Source organism: Denticeps clupeoides, chromosome 15, assembly GCF_900700375.1.
Source record: "Denticeps clupeoides chromosome 15, fDenClu1.1, whole genome shotgun sequence".
Lineage (NCBI taxonomy): Eukaryota > Metazoa > Chordata > Actinopteri > Clupeiformes > Denticipitidae > Denticeps > Denticeps clupeoides.
In genome coordinates this window covers 16,170,654-16,197,003 of record NC_041721.1, presented here as the reverse complement: position 1 = coordinate 16,197,003, position 26,350 = coordinate 16,170,654, and the positions used below count along the sequence as shown (strand labels likewise).

The 26,350-nt window shown below is 44.0% G+C and overlaps 1 protein-coding gene across 2 annotated transcripts in view; it reads right to left on the bottom strand.

Annotated features, from left to right (window-relative positions):
• Positions 1-1,965: 1,965 nt before the first annotated feature.
• Positions 1,966-26,350, bottom strand: part of LOC114764501 (histone deacetylase 4-like) — a 69,463-nt gene continuing 45,078 nt past the window's right edge. Inside the window, exons 8-27 of one of the 2 annotated variants that reach the window (XM_028954192.1) lie at positions 19,567-19,695; positions 19,333-19,439; positions 18,846-18,962; positions 18,506-18,680; positions 16,528-16,703; positions 14,878-15,066; positions 12,313-12,496; positions 11,960-12,093; positions 11,098-11,200; positions 10,956-11,002; positions 10,252-10,359; positions 10,086-10,141; positions 9,872-9,959; positions 9,087-9,206; positions 8,727-8,824; positions 6,097-6,215; positions 4,732-4,865; positions 4,412-4,496; positions 4,166-4,307; positions 1,966-3,892 (exon numbers count right to left, since the gene is read on the bottom strand). In XM_028954192.1, coding sequence (XP_028810025.1) covers positions 3,853-3,892; positions 4,166-4,307; positions 4,412-4,496; positions 4,732-4,865; positions 6,097-6,215; positions 8,727-8,824; positions 9,087-9,206; positions 9,872-9,959; positions 10,086-10,141; positions 10,252-10,359; positions 10,956-11,002; positions 11,098-11,200; positions 11,960-12,093; positions 12,313-12,496; positions 14,878-15,066; positions 16,528-16,703; positions 18,506-18,680; positions 18,846-18,962; positions 19,333-19,439; positions 19,567-19,695 — 2,351 coding nt within the window. In that variant the 3' untranslated portion in view covers positions 1,966-3,852. The remainder of the gene's footprint in view (positions 3,893-4,165; positions 4,308-4,411; positions 4,497-4,731; positions 4,866-6,096; positions 6,216-8,726; positions 8,825-9,086; positions 9,207-9,871; positions 9,960-10,085; positions 10,142-10,251; positions 10,360-10,955; positions 11,003-11,097; positions 11,201-11,959; positions 12,094-12,312; positions 12,497-14,877; positions 15,067-16,527; positions 16,704-18,505; positions 18,681-18,845; positions 18,963-19,332; positions 19,440-19,566; positions 19,696-26,350) is intronic. The other variant, XM_028954193.1, reaches the window with a different exon arrangement.

Genomic DNA, 26,350 nt, shown 5'->3' with positions numbered 1-26,350 from the left:
TGAGTGTCTGTAGTCTAACGTTTTAGTGCCTGTTCACCGACATCACCAGTCCAGAGAAAGTAGTCTCGGTCATGTTTAATAATCACAGGATAACTTATATATTCTCACATAATAATCATCTCTCTCTCCAAATAGGATCAATAGGTTTTATGTAATAGTCTGTGACATGTATCAAGTCTTTTAATAGTAAAATTATTAATGAGACACCCCGTTCCTCTCAAGTTTTGAAGATCGATAAGAGTGACATTCCACGGAACCCCAACACCACCACCCTGCCTTTGACCCCTGACGATGTGGCGGTGGTGTGGGGATTCAGTGAAGTGTCACTCTTGCCGGTAAACTTGAGTCCGTCTAATTAACCTTTACCTGCTACTCGTGGGAATGGCCATTTTTTATGAATCAACAAGCTCAAGTTGATATTTTTTGTATTCTTTTTTTAAGTATTTTGCAATTGGTTTATTTAAATAAAAGAATGTCTGAGACAAAGCTATTCAGTTTCTTGTGAGTATATCTACACTAGCAGTGAAATGTACTGCAATGCAGGGGGGTGGCAAATAAAATCTTGCCCAGGGCTCAACATTTGTTAGGGTCGGCCTGCCTTAAGCAAAGAGCTATAATGATCCTTAGCCGATAATTAGGACATTAGACCTAAACCAGACATCTATCATGGTATTCTGAAAGGAAATAAACTCACAGACGTGTATTATCGGCCTGCCCGCTTATTAAATCCACAGCTGACATGACAGGTGGAGGAGGACACCTTTTCTTGCCAAACTGTGAAATTTCTTGGAGCTGGGTGGCGAAGGACGCCTGTCTGACTGGGAGGATGCTTCCTACAAATGAGCTCCTGTGAAAATGAATTGTCATCTTATTGTGCCGTCTCAAAGACATAAAGAAATTATTACAGCTCTGCAATACCAGACAATATAAATACAGTATATGGTATCGGCTAAGGGGTACACAGAAATGCGGAGGTGGCCTCACGCCTCCAAGGTCGGAAGTTTGATTCCGGGCTCTGGCCTTGTTTGCATGATCTCCTGTGTTGCCGCGGGTTTCCTCCTGCCGACTGAAAGTGAATTGGTGACTTTCTGCAAGAGTGCGCCCTGTCTCAGGTTGCGACAGGCTCCAGCAACCATGTCCCTGATCTGGATTCAGACCTTTTGGATAGTGGGTTAGTGTTTTGGCAAAAACTTACCTTGTTACCTAGTGGTTTCATCTTCTATTTGGTATTTAGACAAGAAAATGCCAGGACTGTAATACAACATTACGTAACCACTACTTTAAGTGAGCCTCCCACCAATGTTGCCAGATTGGTAAAAATATTGCATTATATTTCTTTTTGATTGCATAAATGAAATGCAAATTGATTTATCAATATGATAAATTAATCTACATGAAAATGAATGAAACTGATCTGGCCTACAAAAAAAAAAAGTCTATGTTCCAAGCACTGCTGTAGAGAGAGGGAACTGAACACAAATGTCTCTGAGCCGGCCACCTTTTTAACACTTAACACTCTAAACCACTAAACCAAATCGGTTTACTGTGCCCAAATACCGCAATCCTGCGGGGAGTCATTTTCTTCTCACTTGGAAGAATAACACAGTGTGAAAACCACAAATCAGCAGCTCGTTCCAAATATGAAGAGGTCAATGAGGTTCCCACAACGTTCCCAACATGTTCTTTGACATACACTTTGAACTGGTTAAGTTCTACAGGGAAATTTATTTTGGATGACTCCTATGGGTCTTATTTAAGTCAGTGCAATGTTTTTTGAGGTTCATACAAAAAAAAAAACCTAGAGTATGTATGGAAAAGATCCAGGCTCACAGATTAGAATTCATCTACTTTATGTATTCATATTCTTTGATTGCTTGAAGCTTGATTGGGTTTGAGTTGGAAGTCAAGGGAAAGGACAAGATTTTCGTTCACAAGTCCGCTTTATCTCAAACAAGACCACATTTGTCATATATACAGTATATAATATATTTATATATTCTTTCATGTACAAATCTACTATTAACAGATCATGTGGTTAAGGACACAATTGTTTTGGAATCGTTTTACACAGTAGAAAGACAGATGAAATGAAATCACAAACAATAATCACTCAATTGTAATGCATGTGGTACCAACAGGCATTGTGTACTAAAAAAGGATCCAGCTACACAAATAAAAAAATAATAAAATTCACACAAGTAAAAAAAAAAAACGTGGGAAAAAAATTACAATGATTAAGGGAATGATAAAAGCCAAAGAACAGAATGACCTGTTCAGAGGAAATTACCGAAGTTGTGGCAGCTATCCCTACAAGTTCACTACTGCTCTAGAAATAAACGCAACGAAAAGGTGGTTTCAGTGGAGCGATAGTAATGGTGGTCAGAGCGCAGTGAAATCATCCCCTCAAGCCCTTCCAAGTCAAGTCAAAGCGAAGGATGAAGGGCTGTGGTCGCAGACGATGTTAGTTTCTTTTATATATAATAGTATAGATTCTCATGCACACGCTATTACACTTGTGGTTTTAATGGTTCATTTTCATGCTTGGTGGTCGTAAAAAGGCCACCAGACCGGCAGAAATGTGTATCCGCCTCTCACCACTGCCTGTGCTGTTGACCTTGCGTGGCCCTGGAAAAATCTGAGAATGTGGAGTGGCAACCCCAACCGCCCTGGTCACGTACAATCAACTGGCTAAAAACGCTTTTTAAAAAAACCTTCCTCCAATGGTGCCACCTTCCAGCAGAGAAATCCTAACCTCATCAGCCACCGCCCGCAGTTTGGTCATTTCCATCTTTACACGGTCTGCAGTACAATAGTGGTGCAAAAACAGGACACAAACACATGCTTTGGTTTTCTTTCTTTTTTGAAATCTTCTTGTATCGTTGTATGTTGTCTTCTTGCAGATGACGAATCTCTCGTGATGTACATGCTATTCAAAAGTTCTCCACAGAATTACTATCCTTAAGGGTTTTACCAGAAACTATGTTAGCCAACGCCACACCGCTCCGTGGAACAAGGGCTTTCGTTCCCTACTAATACGCTGCTGGTAGCTACCTCTGAAGCACCGATTCCCTAAAACTGCAAACCAGGAGGAAATGCCAAGAAAAAAAATCAACTAGAGACGCTAAACAGTCAAGAGTAAACATGCTAGCTTTTAAGTCTTCCTCCATAGTCTCTCAGACCAGCTTCGACCGGAATTGGAGGGACGGCGTAACGCCACCGCTTCCAAAGGAGTTGAACTGTAAGGCAACGTCCATTAGAGTTCATTCCAAAAATCCCTCAGGGCTTCGAAAGTAAAGGCACAAGTTGTCCCAAACTGGAGTCTTTAAGCGGATTAATGCCGCCGCGGACGCGAACCTCCAGCTCTCTTGCTCGGCCGGAACAGACAGGATGTTAGTGACAGGACAGATGTAATAAACGACCGTGTCTCAGTCACCAGCAGGTTTTATTGTTTGACCTACGTCCCCCGTCTCGTGGAATCAGTCACAGTGATGAGAAATCCTGCATGTGGAGAAATGAAAGCACCACGTCGTCCTTCACGCCCGTCCATCCCTCCTCCTCTCCTACTGGTGATTTTCTCCGTTCGGCCTCTTTCGCCCGGAGGCGACATCCGTAAACAAACGTCTCTCGCGTCGTCAGAGCGAACGCGTAGCGTGGGGCTGTGAGCGCCGACCTCGGAGGTCAGGCTTGTTGCCGTAGGTAACCTCGTGCTCTCTGGTTTCCCCTGCCTCAGCTATCGCACCACCCTCCTGATGAGGGGTCGTGCGGTGGGACAAGGGTGAAGACAAAAAGAACGGGGGCCACGAGACCCCGGTGAGTGTAGGTGTCGTACGGATCACCCCTCTGAATCAGCGGCTACAGCGGAGGCTCCTCCTCCATCGGCTCATCCTCTGAACTGTGGAGAGAGGAAGTGCAATCATACACACACAGTACCGTGCACCAAACCGGCAACGATATAGTCACACAGCGGCAAGCAAAAAAAGACCAAAATATGGCAAATATTCATTTACCTAAACAGTTTCTTGCAGATTTTCTTCATTTTATTTAAAGGACATTACGTGTACGTGTAAGCAGTTATCCTGCTGTTCTTCATTGTTTTTCATTTGCAAATGTTTAATTATAGGAGGCCATCAATATATAGATCAAACGATCATTTTTCCTGGTTTACCCTTTGTCCATGTGGGGTGCGGCCACTGACAGCGAGGCCATGGCGGTCACTGTCTCCGCCTCATCAGAGTCGCACCGCTGGGCCTCCAGCACAGAGCAGTCCACCCTGGAGATGTACCGCTGTACAGAGTGCCAGTACTTACCTGCCAGAACAAAGGCAGCGTTTTACTGGCGATTTATCAACCACATGATTTTACCCTTCTGATAAAAATACGGCACATAAAAAAAACGATTCACAAGAACTTACTCTGTGTTTCTAGAGCTTTCTCAATGGAATGCACAGCATTATTGTTGGGCCTCTGCTTCAGAACTTCCTGTGAAAGTGGATCCAGCTGTGGGAATAAAATGCATATCTATTTAAAAAAAATACTGTCAGTGCTCTAAAAACTATTTCTGAATCATAATGTTTCTGGCTTGAGGTTATGTCCAAAATAAATGACAAAAAACAAGGTGTAAAAAATGACTGAAAAACAGTCCAGTCACTGGAAAACAATGAGGCGGGTGTGGTAATAATGGCGTAACAGCCTGGCTGAGGCTCAGAGAACATGCGCTCCTCTCACTGCTCACCTCTAACCCCAGCAGAGCGGACACGCATGCCTCCGAAGCGTCACATATGGCTGTGAGGTCGTGACCTCCTTCCAGGGCAAGAACCACACGCCCCCCTGCCAGACCCATCAGCTGCTTGGTCAGGTAGCCAAAACCTTAAACACACACAGTGATGTTAGTGGAGTTGTCTTTAACAGGAACACACACATTACACAACTAATTTGTACGATATCAGTGTGATCACTAAACTGATGATATAAACAGCATTTCTCAATAGAAGCTTCTTATTTTAGAACTTTTGCTCTTTGACTCTAGATTACATATAAGTATTAATAAAGACAGTGGTAAAATGTTGAGATATGGAAGTCAGGACAAGAAACAGAACCAAAATGAACAAGAACAGCAGTTTCTTCTTGTCACCTTGCGGTGGTTCCAGTTTTAAAACGGCATCAGTGATGTAATGTACTTTAAGAATACATGTAAATACATGTTTGTTCATAAAATACCAGCAGATGTTCTGAATCATTATTTATTTTTTTCTTTTGAAGTACTTCTAACTGGTAAATATCCATAACATCTGACTGGTGTTATCCAAGATGGCTGACCCAGTTTAGTTTGTTTTCCTGTTACATACATACATACATACATACATACATACATACATATACACACACACACACACACACATATGTTTTTTAAAGACATAAAAGTTTACAATATTTGCATATTGGTTCACTTGAATATTTGCAATATTTGCAATACTGTGATCTATAGCAGTCGCTAAAGCATTTCACTGCATATCATACCATGTATGACTATGTATATGACAAATAAAATTTGAATTTGTACATCAGCATTCACATGAATATGAAGCATATCCGTATCAACATAAACCAAAAAAAATCAACATGAATATTGTATTCACTGACGCGCATTTTTCTGCATATTCCGCACTGGACTGAATACATTAGTAAGTATCATCGGGTATCCAAACCCTGATTATAAAACCTACAATCAGTGTGAGTATGGGCTTCTGCCCGGTACCATTCATAAACTAGTCTGAATTAATAAAGAAAAAGGCTTCAGTTATTCAGTTACCCATGTTCCATTACTTGCTATGCAACAATTTTTGTTGAAAATGGCTGAAAATACAGCAGTTCTACAAAAACACCCCACATAAAAACTGTGGCCCGCTGTGGAGCACTGCCAGCTCGGCTCTGGAGAGGGTCCAGTGGAGCCCTGGGCAAAGCGTGGTGTTATCGCACTTTAGAATGTGCGAGTGTGAAAAGCTGGTTAGCCCCAGGGCCAACATGGCAGCCTGACAGCTCACGCGTAGGCAGCAGTTGAGCCGGGCCGGGAGCCAAAATGGCCGCCCAGTGCACTTACATTTGGAAGTGAGCTTGTAGCCACCCAGTGGCGGAGGGTGGCCCTCCACGGCATCGAAGCCCGCTGAAACCAGGACCACATCAGGGGCAAACTCGTTAGCGATGGGCATTACCACCGTTCTGCAAATGAGAGCAGCGGATCATTAATGACAGCCGACTAGAGGAGAGGAAGGGACTCGTGGGACATGCATGCACATGGTTCGAACTTTAAACAGTTAATTGGAATGAGCAGATCATGGATTTCAGAGCCAACTGGATCATCTCTCCATCTCCGCTGGACTCAGTAGACCTGGGCTGTCATGGGTGTGTGACCTTAACAGCTTGCAGTAAAGTAGATTCAAGACCAGAAGCATAAAACTTCAACGAAGGGTTAACACTTCACTGGGTGATCTGTCAGAAGAGGTTCCCACAGGTCCCCCACATCCAAAGGGGAAATCTGGCATCGGTAAAGATCTGTTCCAAATTAAATTCTATTCTGCTTCTTCAAAGTCATGCAGAAAGAGATGAAGGTCTCTGCCACTGACAAAAGACAATTTTTCATCTTTTTACCCACCCCCCCCCCTTCAGTCTTTCTGTCTTTTCATTTATTTCTTAAATTTTTTTTGGTGCCCTTGGAAGCGCTATGCGTTTCTACACAGACAATGCTGAACGGTCATTTCTTTCATTGTGGTAAGGACAGAGGTCAGGACAGCCTCATCTAGGGCTGAACGATTCTAAGAAAAAAATTTATCTCTGCAGTATACATTGTGTTTAAAAAACTATATCAAAACGTACATTGAAATATATACTGTGCTGTAAGTAGCATACACATGCGTCCTTACTCGTGTTTAAGTGGGCATGGCTTTAAGATGGGACACAACGTTGAGCATGATACTCTATCACATCACCGCAACGTGATTAATTCTCGTGATTCCGCCAACTGTGGAGCCCCAGATGCTCTTGCCCCGCCAACTTTGTTTACTCTGCTGCACGTCCCGTCGAATGGACTGATTCTTTCTGTACTCACTCTTCCAATGTACACCGGAGCGGCATCATCTTTCCACGCGCTGCCCATTCGGTCTGGTTCTCCCCACTGCACTGTCGATGCAGCTGCCTCTCTTCTGCCTGCCTCCCCAACACCTAAAGGGGGTCACCAGCTCTCCAGCCAACCCAGCATTTCTGCGCATGCGTCTTACCGCAACAACCCTGACATTTACCGACGGAGCAGAGCCTGGAGATCGCAATAATAATTTCTGTTCAATTTCAATATATCGTTCAGCCCTACGTCCACTTCCTGGCAATACACAGGCCAGGTATGCCGCTTCAGCGCCCTCAGGGACGGATCGAACCTGCCTCACAGGACAATCCAGCAAACACAGCATGTGAGTAAACCGGGATTAAGGGTAAACAGACGGTCACGTGATATTTTTAGTCCAATAAATCTTTCGTTAAAAATGAGCGACTGTCTCTTCGCAGTTTGTACACAGCCCTGGTGCCATAAACAAAAATGTCCTCACTGAACGATTCCAGCCAGTCAACTGGTGGAGGTCATTCTCTCTCCACGGCTGAAACACCTCGACACCTCAAGAACTTCTTTCCAACATAATATTTCTCAAGTGTTGTTCTCACTGGCTGTTTTTTTTATTTACCGTGTTCTACACATCTCAACCCAAGTGAGCTTCTGTGGGATGTGTCGGATAAATTAGTCTGGTCTGCGGATTTTGAACCAGACATTTACAACAGATATTACAACTTTCACACCTTGGAATGACCCTCAAACTTTCAGCATGAATCTCACAAAAGAACTTTCTTGTCAAATCTATTCCCATTATAATTTTTTTTATCCATTCACTCATACATGCTGTTGAGTCCAAAGAACATTATTTCTGAAGGACAGGAAGGACTCAGGTCAAATATGTTTAGTTACAAGGTTATCAGCATGTTTTCTCTCAATGTTCATTCTATCAAAGCCTTTGCATCCATTATGACAGCGTGGGAAAAGTTGAGAGCTGTTTGGAACAGAGTTGCCAGATTGGCAGTTTTAAAGTCCACTTTTTTTAAGCATATGTTGCTAACTGCATATTACTCCAACTAACTTTACGAAATCCCCACAACAAATTGTGCCTCAGACACGACACAAAATTGTAAGAATTAAGGGCAAGACAAGTTACTCAGAAATCTGTGCATGTAGTGAGATATGGTCTCAAACATCACCCCAGTCAACTAGCAACCCCGATACATTGCAGAGTGTAGCTTCTATTTGTGAAGTAGTCCAGGGTGTGTTCTACACGTTAACAAGTGTGGAGTGCTTATCTAGGGTGCTTATCTGCGCTAGAGCTACTGGTTCAGTGTCCCAGTAACACACTGCTGCTTCCTTCACAGCACAGTTAATGAAGACCCCTCCACCCCTCTTACCAATTAAACTCCCACAAATAACAGTGATGAGATTTGTATCTTCTTATCAGCCATGAGTTTGTTGTGCTCTGCAACATTTTTGCCTCCTACCACCCGCCCACAGAGGTCATTTCAGAACAATTTTTGCAATATAAAATACATTTTATCACACAATTTCACACACAAAAGTTCCCAGAATGAGTATCTGAAAATGTCAAGCAGGAGAGGAGGAGGGGAAGACTGGATGAGTCTCTATACCTGAAAGCTGCCAAGTAGTCTGCATCGCCCATGGGGGGATCGAGACCTCCGGTGAAGGCCATGTTCACATTGAAGCCCACACCCAGCCCACTGCCCACCTGCGGAGGAGAGAAGTCGATCAGGACACACATGCCGACACACGCGTGCGCGCGGAAAAACACACACTTACTTCGCCGGCAATCTGTGGAGAAGGAGAGGCTCAGAGCACATAAAATATTTGGAGGAGGAGAGTAGGAGAAAAGGTCAGAACCAGGCAAAATCAAAAGCCACCTACACACACACTTGGCCAAACAGTAGAATTTTGAATAGTGTTACATCATTTTAGTTTGCAAACTCGCAAATATGGAAGCCTCTGCCCACCTCGTCAGGTGATCCGCTCCCCGGGAAGAAGTTTCCATCGTCATACCGATGAAGGGAGATGTACAAAACACTCGGGTCGTCATAGAAAGCCTGCTGTGTCCCATTGCCATGGTGAACATCCTGAAAAGTAAGATAAAATTACATGACTGAACCATTCACACACACACACACACACACACACACACACACACACACACACACACACACACACACACACACACACACACACTCATTAGGTGTATACATTGTGCCACAATATCCTCTCAGTTCCAAAACTATTTTAAAAAAATGCTGGAATAAAAAAAAAAAAAAAAGGCCATCACGCTGGTGAAAATAACAAATGTGAAAACACATTCGATCACATTATTTACATTACTGTTTTATATATAATTGCATTAACCTTTTCTGAAATGTATTGTATATTAAGAAAATGAATATTAATAATAATCATATTTTTCATTTTAAATATTTAGAAAGCAAATCCTTAAGAACTCAGGTATTTATTTTTGTGTTTTTTGTAGTTCATTCATGTGTGCATTCTGATTTAGTCATAACTATCCTTTAAATTACAATTTGGTCTGTAAATCCATTTTAAAGATTTTTTGGTTTGAGATCCCAGTTCGTTTTGAGGCGATATTGTGAGTGTATCGAAGTGCATACCCTGAATTCACTTCTATTGAACTGAAATGTGAATAGACTCTATTGTTGCCCTTCTAACAGCACTTCTAGACACACACACCCACACACACACACAAGCATCATATAGCCAACTTCCTGCCACTCACCCAGTCCACAATCAGGATTTTACTGACGTTCAGTCTCTGCTGCAGGAGTCTGGCAGCAATGGCCACAGAATTGAAGTAACAGAATCCCCTGAAAATGACAAGCAGGGAGTCATTCTAAAGGCACGTTTGTGTCCAAGTGAGGACAAAATTGTTTCCTTTTGAAGTGTCAATGTCTTCATCCCTAAAAACAGTTCAAAAGGAAATGAAGACTTACATGGGTGTACTCTCCTCTGCATGGTGTCCCGGCGGCCGCACCACTGCGAAACCGTTCTGCAAGACCAGATAAACCACATTACCCAGAGTGCCTTTCACCAAGCCCTGTTCAAAATGAAGAAAGAGGTGACGAAAAAGGGTGAGAACGAGTAGGTGAGCAAACGCACCCTTAGTTCTCCGGAAGCCACTTTGAAAACGAGCTCGACGACGGAACCCACGGCCAGGCGGGCGGCGCTGGAGGAGTGGACCTCATTCCAGATAGTGTCACTGTCTACCTGTGAGGAGAAACACACACCAAATAAACACCCACGCCTGCATGTTCTACAGACCAGCGGCAGGAGAAAACATCAAACGTTCTGATTTCACACCAGTCCCTCTGCCGGTTGGATAAAGCGTTCCCTCAAGGTTTTTATTTTCATTTTTTTGAACCTCTAAGAGTAAAATTGCGGCACAGCGTGTGACCGCGGGGAAGGCGGCCTTGCTCCCCGTCACTCATCCCCAACACGGTCACGCTTCATTATGCGAACACCAGGCTAGCCGGCAGCTAGCAGTCACACCGGTTGCTCTCTCGCCATGGGCAGGGCTCCATTACGGCTCTGTAATGTGGCGCGGGCGCCGGCTTCGGCCCCATCGGGGGAGGAGCGGATGAGCCTTCAGCTGAGGCGCCGCGTCTCTGCGCTCAACAGGTGCTGCCGGCGGGAAAGGGGGCCTGTGTGCTCATCACACCTCATTGAGATGCCTGCGGAAGCCGTTCAAAACTGCCGACACAGGGTGGCTAATCTCTTTAACCGCTTAAACGCCACCCCTTCAATCACATGCACACAGCGAAAGTGAAGGAGGGAGAGAGAGAAGAGATAAGAACGTGTCGTACCCCGACTCCACCGCAAGGCAACCGCACAAACATGGGGATCACACAGCCTGTGGAGTGAAGCAGAGAGGGACACTATAGTCACATCTACATGCCGAAATCAGCAATGACAGCAGCGGTGCAACGAGGTCTGCAGAGGTCTTACTGTCCAGTTTCTGTCTCAGGGGGTTGGTGCCGTATAGCAGGACGTGAGCCTCTGAGTGCACGGTCTGCAGCTCCTCCAGCGTGGCCTTCCTTCCACGGATGCACTGAGAGGGCGATTACGTTTGAGAGGAGAGTCACGGGTGTGCATTCTAACTGCTAGCAGATGCGCATTAAAGCTGTGTGAGACTCCATATGGAGAATGCAATGAATGTGTAAATTAACAGCGCCCTCTGCTGACCATATCAACACAGTACAGAGGCCAGCAGAAGCAGTGAAGCGACAGTGGTCAAGTGGAAGTTAAGTGATCGTCATTGTGAAACACTGCAGCACAGCACACAATGACACATGCGTCCTCTGCATTTAACCCTTCACACAGCATACCTGTTATGTGAGCTTCAACAAACCTGTAATAAAATCATAATTTATGACTAATTTATGGGGCAGTGGTTTGCCTAGTGGGTAAGGAAACAGACCCGGGTTCAAATCCCAAGCACCGTCCCCACACACTGCTCCCCGGGCGCCTTTCATGGCTGCCCACTGCTTACCAAGGGTGATGGATAAAAGCAGTGTGTCCCTGTGTTCTGTGCATCATAATGACAATCCCTCCACTTTCACTTTATATATGACTTCAGTGGAGATTGGAAGACTTTGTACACCAGCATTTATTACTATAATGTATTGTCAACATGTGATTAATAATCCTTTTATTAAGACTTAATTTATTTGCTATGAGCAGCTATAAAGCAGCATTCCACAGATGAAACCCTAAACAGACTTCTTGCAAAATGCCACTTTTTAAATCCAACATCCAATCTATTGGAAACGTACGCGCCAGAAGGTCATGTGGTGTGCTTGAGCTCTACCTCACACTGGGCTCGGAGCCCGGTCTCCTGCAGCCTGGACCAGATGCTCTGGATGCGGCCGGCGTGCTCTGGGTGTGTGTTTGTGTTCCCACACATGCACTGATGCTTTTGCATCAAAGTGTCATACACCAGACCTGCACACAAACACACAGAGAGTTGACAGTATGAGCTGACCACTGTGGCTTGAAGTGTATAATTCCACTTCTTACATCCTGTAGAATGTAAAAGACCTTCTTTTCATTTTCTTTTAAAAAGAAAAACCGAGAACCACATCATCTTGATCCAAAACAGAAGGCAATGGATGGAATAAAATACAAGGCAGAATGTGATGGACAGTCAGGACAGGAGCTGACCTGTTGTGTAGCGGGGTTTAGTAGGTGGTTCCTGCACAGGAAGGAAGGAGGCGGAGGCAGGAGATGACTGGGCCCTGGAGAGGGGGCGGTGCCCCGGGAATGTGATTGACAGGCCAGCCGCCTCCATGGTGGCCTGGTAGTTCCTCAGTTGGTGGATTCTCTGCTGCTCCAGCAACAGGGCCTGCTGCTCACATACATGTGTGTAAAAATAGCCGCTTAGTTATCATGCAGTCTGACTCAAGTCTTCAGCATTTGATTCACTTCTAGAGCGGCTAAGTGAGGTATCGCAGCATCAGAGCAATTAGTTTAGTCAACTAACCTTTATGACGAGACTCAATGTAAATGCTGGTCATGTGATAACTACAACAAAATATATCATGTAATATTGTTGAGGAGGAAAAATTTGACTAAATGTATATACATTTATATAAACTTGTTGGAAAACTACAATTTTCATTGACAAAAACAAGACAAAACATTAAATGATTTTTATATTACGCAGTATCTTTGTTGGGTCCGATCGCACAGATGATATCAGCTGCATTATTTAGATTTCAGAATACGTGACTTAGCGTATAGCTGGGAGAAAATGACAAAGCGATCTTTGGAAACACGTTCTTTAAAATGAAGTTGAAAAGAAAACAGAATGTGAGATCAAAAAACAAGTAACAGTAATACAATAAAAATAAGATAACCTTGTTTAAATTATGAAATGGCTTTGACTAGGAGAAAATGTTACCTAAAAAAAAAAATAAACAATTTTCATTGACAAAAACCAGACTAAAATGTGTGATGCCCAGGTGCCACAGGGCTTCCCCAGCTGGGTCCTGATCATTCACAGCTGCCACGCATTAGGCTCGAGTGATCAGGACCCAATAATCTGGTGAACAGGGCATTTTATTATTGTACCAGCAAGACACACAGGTTGTCCTTCATTATTTTAGTTATTGTGGATGCTACAGACTGTTTTGCCACGTCTCTTTTCTTTGAGTCGTGACATGACTCTGACTAATACAAACTAAAATAACAGCTTGACTTGACGAAAAGACTACAATAAAATTAAAATTAAGACAGGCCGCCAAAAACAACTATAGTAGGAACTCATCCCAGTGCAACCTTCGTGGTCTGAGCGACCGACCATGGCCAAGGAATCAATTGGGGTTCCGTACTCAACAGCTTCATGTGCATCACAATGTCAACCTGCCTGTCAATCAATCTGCAGAGTGAAGCCAGAACTGAGCAAAACCATTACAATTAAAAAAAATGGAACACACAGCAAGAACTGCACATGGTGTTCTCTGCATTTAACCATTACCTTAGTGAGCAGTGGGCAGCCATGACAGGTGTAGTGTGTGGGGATGGTGCTTTGCTCAGTAGAACCTCGGCAGTTCAGGATTCTAACCAACAACCTTCAGATTATGGGTCCGCTTCATTACCTAGGTCACCACTGGCTAGTCATCACTGCTTTTTTTCTGGTCATGTGGTGTTTACTGCCTAAATTGTATAATATGAGTTTTTTTCCAATAGAGCATGCTATTCAAATTATGGCATAAATGAGAGCTCACTAAAGCCTGTCTGCTTCTAGATCAGGCTTTTAATGAAAAGTAGATTAAAAAGACTTCAGGCATTAATGGGTTAAAGCTTTTAGGCCATTACTTATCACTTAACTTAAAAGTCACTAAGAGAAGGAGTGACACAGATGGCCTTGTTATTAGACATTTAATTATGTTGAGCATTGTTAAATATTCTATTCATTTCTATTGAGTGGCTAAGTGAGATGTCATCAGAGAAATTAGTTCTAGGAACTGGATATTGCTATTTGAAAATGTCTTAAATTTGACATGTTATAAAACAACAACAACACACCACGAAAAGTGGCCCTTTGTGCGAGTGGATGGGTGCTGTTATCGTTTCTATTATTAAAGAAGGAGTTAATTAAACAATATTAAACAATAGGCACTAGTGCTGTAGTAGTCAGCAGAGACTTCATGTACTTCCAGCCCACAAACCACAAGAGGGAGCTTCAGAGTAGTCTTACAACTGCAACAGCCCACTGGACTCCAACAAGAAGAACATGAAGAAGGATTAATTGAGCTAGAACCACAAGGCTTGCAAGCTGTTGCTTCATTCTCCACAACTGGGCCCTCATCAAACTGCCATTCTGTTACCATAACTGACCCCAGGATGGACGGAAGAAGCCTCCTAATGCATAAATGAATCATTGGATAAGCCCACATTGGCTGGTGATATTATCCAATTGACTAATGCTGTTCATTTGTCTTGTCCATGGGCACTACTCTTCAAAATGAATAATACAAAGCTCTAATTAACAGAAATAAAAGTGATTCTGGGAGATATATCAATTCTGGGCACGTAATGAATAGCCATTTGTCTCAATCAGCCAGACTTTCTGTTCTTAGCTAAATCTGTTGATTAGACAGAAATGGACTCTCTCTCTCTCTCTCTCTCTCTCTCTCTCTCTCTCTACCCTTTCTGTGCCCTGCATGCTTCCTCTTGAACTCCAAAGAAGTTCTGTGGTGAACACAAAAGGTCAATCGTCCTGACCTGTCGGAAGAGCAGCTCCTGCTCGACCTGCCGTTCCTCCTCCTGGGGATCTGGGGGCTCCTGCTTCACCTTCACCCCCAGCGGGAGGCTCTCGAGCTGGGCTTGGTCTTGGTGCTCCCTCAGTTCCTCCTCGGTCTCTTCAGGGTGGCTCTGATGCTGCCTGCCCGCTTCACCTGGTTTAGACAGCATCTGGGAGACAAGGGAGAGGAAAGGTTCGAATTACAACATGCACATCATTTCTGTAAGTAAAGTAAATTCCTCCAAAAAAATTAACACGACGTGGTCTAGGATTTAAAGTTCACTAACTTAAATAAGACATCCTGAATTAATTCTAGAAGTACCACGCTGCACCCACGACTTTGTGATGCTTTTATACATAAATAAAACTAATGGATTCATTTTAACAAACCTTTAGTTCCTGGATAGTTCTCAGATTTAGTTCTCAGTTTTAAGCATCGTTACGTTAAAGGGAAGCGCTGTTTCTTTTTCAGATTCATTAAAATTTCAGAACGCAATTACATTCCTCATTGGGGCAAACGCGGCCCGTTTCCTTCCCACGAAAATCCACAAACAGCGCAAGAGAGCGACAGTAAGTGCAGCGAGAAATAAAAGGCACATTATTATAAAATAAAAGGCATCAGCACTTATTCGCACCCCGGACAGCCGGAGACAGACAGGCCTCCTTTCTTCCCCCATTCTCATACTTGCGTTGCTTTGTGATTTTTCTTTCGTTTTTGCTAAATATTTGGCACGGTTGCACTGTTGAATAACCAAAGACGGGGAAGAAAAGCGAGCGTCTGTCCCAGCGCGTTCACCGAGTTCCACTTGGCGGTGACATTTCCCTGTGCCGTCCCATCGCCGTGGCAATGACAGCCCGCGCACCACATCAAAGGTGTACCACTTGAGCGGGTGCCAGCGCTGGCATCGGTGCAGGCCTGTGGCCGGGTGCCAGGGGGACATCATTGACGTCAGAGGACTCGCCAGTTGCCTCATCCCAGCGCCCCTCTCCAAACAACCTGTTCGCTTTCTCCCACCGCCGCGCTCGCGCTGAGGGAACCGCTCCGGCGCTGCGCTCGGGTAGATTTATGCGGTGTGTCAGTGTGTTTAAATAACGGCGGCAAACACACACACACACACACGCGCACACACACAAACTCGGCCTTGCAGGAACTCTCTCTCTCTCTCTCTCTCTCTCTCATAAGGCTCTCTGTATTCCCTCTTTTATTTATTTTTAATGCCTCAGCCTCACCGATGGGCGGGTCACCACGCTGCTACCGTCTGCCTCTTCATGTCGACTACATGGGCGCTTAGCCTGACCTCATGCAACCTCCCTGCGTCGGGGTGCCGCGCTCAACGTAATTATGTCACTCTGTCAATCAATCTTCAGAGCGGAGGAGGAGCTGAGCAAATTCACCGCTGCACGTAAAAGACCGACTGTGACCATTCTTCTGTCAATACTACGCATGCAAGGATGCACTCGAGAGCAAAGACAGCGCAGTAGCGTCACAACTGATGATGAAGCCCATGACACTTAAACTCGAGGGCACTTTATTGCTCTGACCTTCCTACAGCGCCATATAGGGAAGAGGCTGCTTTCCTACTTCCTGTTGGGAGTTTGCGATGGTTGCCATGGCGAGCCACACTGTTTACCTTGTTGATGTGGAGCTGCTGCTGGAACTGCTGCTTGTGTTTCTCCAGGAACTGCTGGTGCTGCTGCTGGACCACCAGCTGTTGAAGGGCCTGGCTGCTCTGTGGCAGCGGGGCCGACTGGGTGCGGCCCAGGGGGCGGTGCTGCCGCAGCTTGTGGATGGGCAGGCCTGCCATACCTGGCAGAGAGGCAAAAGAGGGTAAAATGAAGTGGAAGAGTTCAGCTGAACAGATGCTAAAACACATTGAGTTCTACCATGACTATAAAAACTGTGAAGTTACAGGTTGGAAAATGCGTGCGCATCTTCTGCAGACAACGGCAGAGCCCGGACACTCTATTAGCACAAGCTCGTGGACACGAGCCTCTAACACACTCTCACACCGCCAAACCAAGGCGACTGCAGATATCTACCTAGGACTGGTACAAACACACACGGCACAGTGACACTTTAATGGCCACGAGTTAAAAAGGCCAGATTACAACGAGTGCAAATAGAAGTGACCAGATGACACAGATTCATACACACTTACACACAATCTACTTCTACACCATTACAAAACGTCACAAGGGACCTCATTCAGTTGGTCTTTTGCTGAATGCAAGCACAAGCTGCAGACCTAATAAATCCACAGAAATGAACGAACTCAACAATCCATGTTAATATTTGGTATTTTCATTTTTAAAAACAATATTAGTTTTTAACCTCAACGTTTTCATTCCTTGATTTAGAACAAATGTTCCAAGTTATACATATGAATTATGCATTATATTCATGGGTGAATTAAAATGGGCTGAACCTACTCAAATTATGTTTACAACCTTAAAATAAATTTACAAATCTTTATAACATTTCACAACCAGTCAATGTTATACTTTATTCATTTTATTTAGCTTTCTTTCCTTCTAATGGTCTCACTCATTTGGAGTGACTTTTTAAACCAGGCCATTACTGGTTTTGAGGGCAAAGCTGCTCTGTGGCAATTAATATTTCAAACAATTATGAATTTAAGAGGAAATGGTGGCAACGCTGCCCTCCAGCATGCCAGCACATTCGATTACACAATGGTTTTTTTTTGGAGCGACACACCTCTCACATTCCCACATACCCAGGCCTGCGTCAGGGATGGTTTTATCACTTTCCTTTCTGGCAGCTGAAAGTATCCCTTTGGCAAAAGCGTAAGAATGGAATGAATTCACATGCCTGGTCTGGGTCATTGTCTCAGCTCATAGTGCCCCATTCACCCAATTATGGAACCATTCTTCCCCCATGAATGAGAGCATGGATCTGTTGAATGGGCACCCCATGCTGGCACAATACGCGCTGGCCCATCCTGGCACATGGTGTTCAGGAATGACAGCCGTCAGATGGCCTTGGAACACTGATCTAATTGACCGAGAGGGCCTTCCACCAGTTAAAGGGATATTCCAGAATTTTCCACCTTCCAGTATGTATCTGCAGCGTTGAGCTGCTCATATTTCATGCCAGGGCTTTAAAAGTGTCTGAAATTATGAGAGATCTTTTAATGTTACTGCTGCCGCTGCCCATTAATCCAGACATTTTACATCTTATGAAAGTGAAAATTGCAAAACACTGCAGCACAACACATGGTGACACAACAAAATGTGTCCTCTGCTCTTAACCATCACCCTTGGTGAGCAGTGGGCAGCCATGACACGCACCCAGGGAGCAGTGTGTGGGGACGGTGCTTTGCTCAGTGGCACCTTGGCGGTTCGGGAATCAAACCGGCAACCATCTGATTATGGATCCGTTTCCTTACCCACTACGCCACCACTGCCTCACATGTTTTGACTTTTCTGAAAGTTTGTGCAAAAGCTCAAATAAGAATATCACTTTAAGAGAATTTGTTGCAGTTGCATGATCTGTAATAAATAAACAATATAATATAAATAATATCCTAAATATATACAATAGTATCAAAAACATGTGACAAAATGTCATTTTACCTACTGTGCACTTACCTGCTGCTAGCGGACTCTGTGCAGCCGACTGCTCCAGCAGGACCATGTGCTGCAGCAAAGCATTATGGGAGTTTGGCCCATCCGCTGAGGCACCCATGTATGTCAGGTGAGAACCAGTCAGGTACTGGGTGGTCATGGGTATTAGATGCTCTCCATCCTGCTGGGTGGGTGTCACCTTAATAAACAAAAAAATGAATAAAAAAAATAACCGCATGAATATATACACACACACACACACACACACACACACAATGGGACAAGTTGTTTTATTGTTCCACATTAGTTTCACACATGCGTTTTCACCAATGCAAAGGAAAGTGACGAAAAGCGAGGGACTCACGTTTGAGGTGGCAGTAGCTGGGAGGCCCAAGGTGATGTTGGGTAGCGAGGGAGAGGTGTAGAGTGAGAACTGACTCGCCGCACCGTCGTGGCCCGCCAGCCTCTGAGCCAGAGCCGCCTGCAGAAACACGCCGAGCTTCAAACTGACACAAACACGTGGCACCACCATCAAATGTATAACAAAAAGCTCCAGACACAGAGTTCAGGTTGTCTGTTACGATTAAACGTCCGTCTCCGGAAATACTCGAGTGTTCGTTAGATGTGCCACTAGGAACACACATACACAAAACATCCTATAAATGTGCCTACAGTAACAAGTATTTGTATCAAACAGCCACCCGTGATGGGCTCTCCAGCCAGCCTGATGCCATGAATGTTGAGCCCCTGCGATTGTGTCCACCTTTCACCCTGTGCACAGCCTTCCTCCTTTGTCTCATCTTCGCTGCTCTGCATGCTGGTTTAGGTTTCGTAAAGAAGCTGCTTGTTACCTCTGCAGAGGACGCGCCTGCAGTGATGCCGTTCTCGCTGGGCAGGCTGCTGGAGCTGTTGTTGGGGGAACTGGGGCCTGAGTCGGGGGCACTGCTACACGCTGAGTCTTAAAAGACAACAGGGGAAGAAAAGCAGGAATAAACATGGTAAAAACGACAGGGCTGATGAAAAAAACGAGCGGCCGCTGATTCTGCGGTCAGACACCGCAAGTGCCGCACAACGCTCTGCAGTACCTGCCATGTCCAGTGAACGCTTTTTAGCCGTGCTGATGGGACTGTCCCTGCGCCGTGGCAGCGGGCTACGCCTCCGCTCGGTCACCTTCTGCTTCAGACGAGTGCGCAGCTTCAGGTTGGGCTCGGAGGCTGCAGACACACAGAAAATGAAGATGAAGCCAGCATGTTACTCCCATCCTTGGTTCAAACCCCACTTACTACCATCGTGTCCCTGAGCAAGACACTTATCCCTGAGTGTCTCTAGGGGGACTGTCCCTGTAACTACTGATCGTAAGTCGCTCTGGATAAAGGCGTAACTATAAATGTAAATTATACCTAGACTGATCGGCTGATGATAAGACGTGTATGGTTGATTAAAAACTAAATATTATTGCTTGTGATTTACTGCAGGAAAGTGTGCATGATATCAACATATTCTTAGATATTTATATTGCAGGAGATATGTATTTTTTAAAACCAGGCAATAAGTGCGTCGTTTTCCACCAACGCTCAGTTTTCTACCCTTGGTGCGCTGAGAAGCCATCAAATGACAAACAACAACGCGGCAGTGAAGGCAGTGGTAATGTTCTCTATAACAGCTCACGGCTCAATTTGCAGGGTAATGACGACCCACACGGCGGTAGAGGAAGATAACAGGTGATTTAGAGCCTTATTTGCACTTAACAAAAGATACCATCTCATTCTTCCTCTGGCAGAGAGAATCCTGTTGCTGTGATGCTGATTAGCACGGTTGGTGCCACCCCCGAGCCACATTCTGCCCACTTGAGGTAACTTGAGCTCTTCTGTGTGAAAGCATATTGTCGACCCCGCACTCAATGTCCATGCAGATGCGCGTATAGAAAAGGCTCATCAGAAGCCCTTTATTCTGGGAAGACCATAGTGTCATAGAACTTAATAATAAGGTTGCCCCTCATGCCCCCACGGTTTCCTTCAAGACTTGACAATTAACTTCCCATTAGGGCTGTGCAATATGGCATAAATTTCATTCTGCGATATAAATGTAACCATAGACAGTAGACTGTATTTATTGTGTTTCTGAAAGGGTAACGTGTCCATCGCAAAGTTTTTTTACAGATACATCAACGTATAGCATAATTGTATATCAGATATCTGGATATCATTATCTGGGCAATTCTACTGGAAGTGGACTTTTTGTCACATCCCTAAGACCACTAAAATACCAGGTATTTGTAAGATGTAAGTAAATTTATAACATTTCAGATTTTCTGTATTCAGCTGTAGAGTTTACATAAAAAATATTTAAATAACACTATGCTTGTTCATATTTTATGAAACAGGGTAGGAACGATCCAGGTCATTTCCATGCACGCTGTCAGTACTCAATTGAAGGTGCGAAACCGATCGAGCAAGTGTTACAACCAGTCTGGCTTCAGAACAGCTCATTCTATTGAGACTGATCTTCTGGCTGTTTCTGAGAAGCTACATGCGGCCAGACTGGCAAAACTGTCCTCTGTACTTATTCTCCTCGACCTCTCTGCAGCATTTGACACAGTTAACCATAAGACTCTCTTATCTATCCTGAAGAGGCTTGGAATTCAGGGCTCAGCATGGCAGTGGTTTGCCTCCAACCTTGATGAGCATCTTACCAAGTGACTTGGAAAGGATCCACCTCTGCCTCACGTAGACTCTCCACTGGTGTCCCTCAAGGCTCAGTACTAGGTCCTCTCCTTTTCTCCCTCTACACAAGATCACTTGGAGAGGTCAATTCTTCACATGGATTATCCTACCACTGCTATGCCGACGACACACAACTCATCTTCTCTTTTCCTCCCTCAGATCTAAATGCTGCTTCCAAAATCTCTGCAGACATCTCATCTTGGATGGCAGCCCATCACCTCAAACTCAATCCCTCCAAAACTGAACTAATATTCATTATAGCAGATTCCTCACCACCTCAGTCCTTAGTAATCTCACGATTGGATTACTGCAACTCTACCTCTATGTTCCACCCAACCTCTACAACTCATACAAAATGCAGCAGCACGACTGCTTCCGTTACCTCGGTGTTAACATCACGCAGGACCTGTTATGGTCCTGTCACATCAACACCGTGGTGAAAAAGGCCCGGCAGCGTCTTTACCACCTCAGACGCCTGAGAGACTTCAGACTGCCCTCCAAGGTGCTCAGGAACTTCTACTCCTGCACCATAGAGAGCATCCTGACGGGAAATATCTCAACCTGGTTCGGGAACAGCACCATGAAAGACAGGCGAGCACTACAGAGGGTGGTTCGATCAGCCGGATGATTCCCATACCAAGCTCCCTGACCTTCAATCTATCTATAGCAAACGGTGCTGCACCAGGGCCAGGAAGATAGTGAAGGACCTCACCCACCCCAACAATGGACTCTTCACTCTGCTGCGATCAGGGAAGCGCTTTCCAATCTCCAATCACTCCAGACTCTTTTGCACAAAATCACTTTGCACAAAACCACTTTGCACAAAATGACTCTGCGCTTTTTACCTTGCTTCTTTTTTTTTTTTTTTTAATGGCTCTTTTTCTCTTTTCTTTAAACATTGTTAAAAAAAACAAAAAAAAAAACTAACTCATTTGCACACCTTCACCCTACCAGTTACACATATTTTATGTTAAAGACGTAAAAGTGCAATATTTGCATATTGGTTCATTGTTTACTTGCAACATTTGCAATACTGTGGTCTGTAGCAGTCGCAAAAAACATTTCACTGCACATCATACCGTGTATGACTGTGTATGTGACAAATAAAATTTGAATTTGAAATTTGATATTCAACCTTCCCAAATTCTCCCACACCACCCCTCTTCTACGCTTCCTCCACTGGCTCCCAGTAGCTGCACGCATCAGATTCAAAATACTGATGCTGGCCTACAAAGCCAAACATGGAGTAGCACCATCCTACCTCACAGCCCTTATTACACCTCGCACAGCACCTCGTATACTCCGAGCCTCCAGTACTGCTCGCCTGGTCCCTCCATCTCTGAAGGTAAAAGGAAAACATTCATCTAGACTCTTCTCCGTCTTGGCCCCTCGGTGGTGGAATGAACTTCCCCTCGAGGTCAGAACAGCTCAGTCACTGTGTATCTTCAAATGGCAGCTCAAGACCTTCCTCTTTAGAGAATATTTAGATTAACTTGTAACCTTCTTATTGTCTGACGTATGTATAGAAACTACAACAGAGAGAATAATAAGATTGTATTCATAGTTGGGGGTCCTAGTGAACCAGAATTGATCACTTCATTGATGGTCATTCTGGATAAGGGTGTCTGCCAAATGCCTTAAATGTAAATGTACCGATTGGGTACGGACACGCACAGTGCACTTAGTAAACCCAGAAATGCACAGCTGACAGTGACCTGCAGATTACTGACAGATTGAAGGCTTTTTTAGTTTTTTTATTGGGTCTGCAGTATTTTTAAGATCTTTAAACTCTAGATTTCAGGATTACTAGACATTTATTATCAATGATATATCAAGGCCTTATATTTTTTGGAAACTGGATCCGTGGAAATCCTGGCATGCGCTCTGTGCTCTCGCCCAAAACTAATGGCTCGCGGTTTCACGCAGGTGACGCGACATTGTCATTTTCGCCAGGAGTGGAATATTTCTGCGGTAGGTCAGTAGAAACTCTCCCATTGGCCAAATTTATATTGCATACAGTTTATACCTTTTAAACCACGCAGCCCTACTTCCAAGGACCTTCTCCTTCTTAAAACATGAACTGGCTGGTCCAGGGTCTGCTAGTCATGTTTACTATTATCCAGTGTAACTTATTACTTATTGCAAGCACAAAAACTTTTTTTTAAACCAAATGCTTTGTGTCGTGGTTAACGCCTCCACCCTCACAATCCCACCACATAAGGCCACCACATAACTATACCTCATTATTTCAGTTAACAAACTGAAAAGATGGGTCTATGTATATGACGTGCCATTCCTAGAACGGCAAACAACAAGCAACTGTCAAAACCCACCGGGGCAGACCTACAGCATCTGACGCCTTTCACCGCCCTTGCGGTGTCAAGGTAAGATGGTACGGTTAAATTAAATTGCTAGAATCATCTTATAATCACGGCTACAATCAACCTCGCCTCCATCTTGGATTGATCACTGCTTTGTCGTCTTGTTTCTATTGGCTGCACATTAATGCTTCACAATGCATGTAGGTCACAGTTCAACATTCTTCAGCTTTGACAGCAGAGTCTGCTCGCAGAGGGAGTCTGCTGGGCATTGCGCACCTATTAACTATTAACATACGTAATTGCAATATTTTTATTAAACAAACTACGATAGCACTTTAGAGATACGGATAAAAATGACACCATGGTGGAATAAGTATAAAAACTATACGTTTAGGATTAAAGCAGCCTAGCACACGGAGAGATTAATGATTCAGTCAATTTCAGCCTCTAATTAGATTATACGGTATATTAAAAAAGAACCCAACTCATAACAACCAAAAAATTAAAATAGTCACGAATAAGTGAAAGGAAGAGATGATAATGAGTGATGATGATGATGATTGAGAATCTGGGCACAAAAGGGAACCACACACTACACTAATTACACTATTATCCTGTTTACCAGCAAAGTTCATTCAATGACGTGAGCGGCAAAATGACAACCGAGACCAGGACGGAGCTGCAGGGCCAACAGGGCTTTTAAAAACAGGCACGGCACAATGGATGAATACAGAACGTAGGCTCTTTCAGCGAGACCATTAAGGCAACACGTCAGGCTCGTTTAGAAGAGCGGCGTGATGTGAAGGCCGCGCACACATGCATACACACACAATGCATCCTGTCATCTACATGTTAATCAGCATGTCCTTCCCGTATTCTTCACAAGCTGAGTGGGAGGATTCAAACAATGAAATCAGTGAAAAGCCCATGGGCCTGACTTAATTAAATATGAAATAATAATCTTATTATCTACAACCCTTAAAATCAACAGGGGATGAATGCAAGAACAAATGATATTCTTATGCTTGGCTAAAGAGTTTTGAACTCCGCAACGGTGTTCCCATTCCAACTCGCCATTACAACCCTGATATGCACACTGGGACGTGGGAATGATGGACAACCAATCACCCTGTGGAGCAAAAAGGTGGCAGTGACGCGAAATGGGTCGGATATCAGAGCAGCACTTTTCTGCATGAGGTCCATTCATCCAGTCGGAGTTTGGAGCTGAGCCAGTCACTGAGCCCTCCTCCATTCACTCAGGCCCGAGATGAATGGGGCTCCCGGCGCAGCGGGCGCACTGCTGTCCAAAGCTGGGGGGTGGGGGGGTGGTTAAAGGGTCCTCAGCCACTGAGAGCACTGTATCAATGAGGACCTGCTTTGGCCAGAAGGTCCCAACACTACGCAACATGTTTTTCACATGTTAATTATTGCTGAGATTTCTCCTGGCCCCTAATATGGTATGAAAACAAAGACTTTAGTAGATTAAATAATTAAGTAGAATTTTGGGATAATTGCAAGGGCATAGCATAGTCTTTAGTATAAAATATGCATTGCAACATTAAAGAGTGGTGGTTAACATACTCACCTATGGACCAGAAGACCAGAAAGTCACAAGTTCAAACCCCACTTACTACAATTGTCCCTACGCAAAACACAACCCTGAGTGTCTCCAGGGGGACTGTCCCTGTAACTGCTAATTGTAAGTCGCTCTGGATAAGAGTGGCTGATAAATGCTGTAAATAAAAATGTAATCTCAGCTGCAATGTCAGTCAAAATATGTAATTATTCTCTACATGATGCACGGGACAAGTTTCTTTATCCCCATAACTAGTGGTCAGAACTATGAACAAGTGTAACATGTATGTAGTACTTGTCCTGCTTTACTACTGGGTACTTCAATATAAAAGCTACACGAGTGCTGTTAAGTTTAACATATGATAGCCAGTACACTAAAAGTTAAAATGTGGTGCATTGTATGAATATTTTAAGTTCGAGAGGTTTCAAATGCCTGCAAATTTCTCACTTGTGGGACTAATAAAGGTTTATCTTATCTTATCTTATCTTATCTTATCTTAAAGCCTTCAGTTTTTTTATACACTGAAATGAAATGTTCCACATTACCTAAGTACATCTTAAATATTAGGACAGGTAAAGATGCAAACATTACAGAAATTGTTTTAGCATTAAGGTTTAATGTTCCAGAGAATCACTCTTGTGTGTGTTTATAACATATGCCAGTGGATATATGAGAATATTGTTCTGGATGGTGATTAGATTAATATATTGTGGGAACTGGGCATTGCTACTGCTGCTTCTGATTATGTCTGAGCTCAGTTCACAAAGGGTCCAGACAATTAGATCAGCAAAACAAACACACACAGTGGGGGACATTTTTTTTTGTTCTAAAAGGCACATAGGCATGCTTGAAATCTCCACATTCATCCCTGGGATGGAAGATACAAGAAAGCTTCGTTGATCCAGCCGGCAATTACTGGAAGTCTGCCTCAGATGGGCCGAACTGGCCATGGAATAAGGGGCTCCTAACTAATGTGGAGACGTCATTAACATAAGTAAATCCCACAAACACGTCACTGCCGCAGAGGAATGAAGACCAGTTTCTGAGAAATGGCCGGCATGAATTAAGTTATTGAGGAAGGAGGCTGCAGTTGGTTAAGTGTAAGATAATTTCCACCCACTTTCCTTTGGGGTTTTATCTAATATGGTACATAATGGGATGTCAGAACCCCTCCCGAGGAAGTTAAACCGCCCTTTAAATCCCATTTCTTTACACCCACGACTTCCACACATCAAGATATCCTTAATAT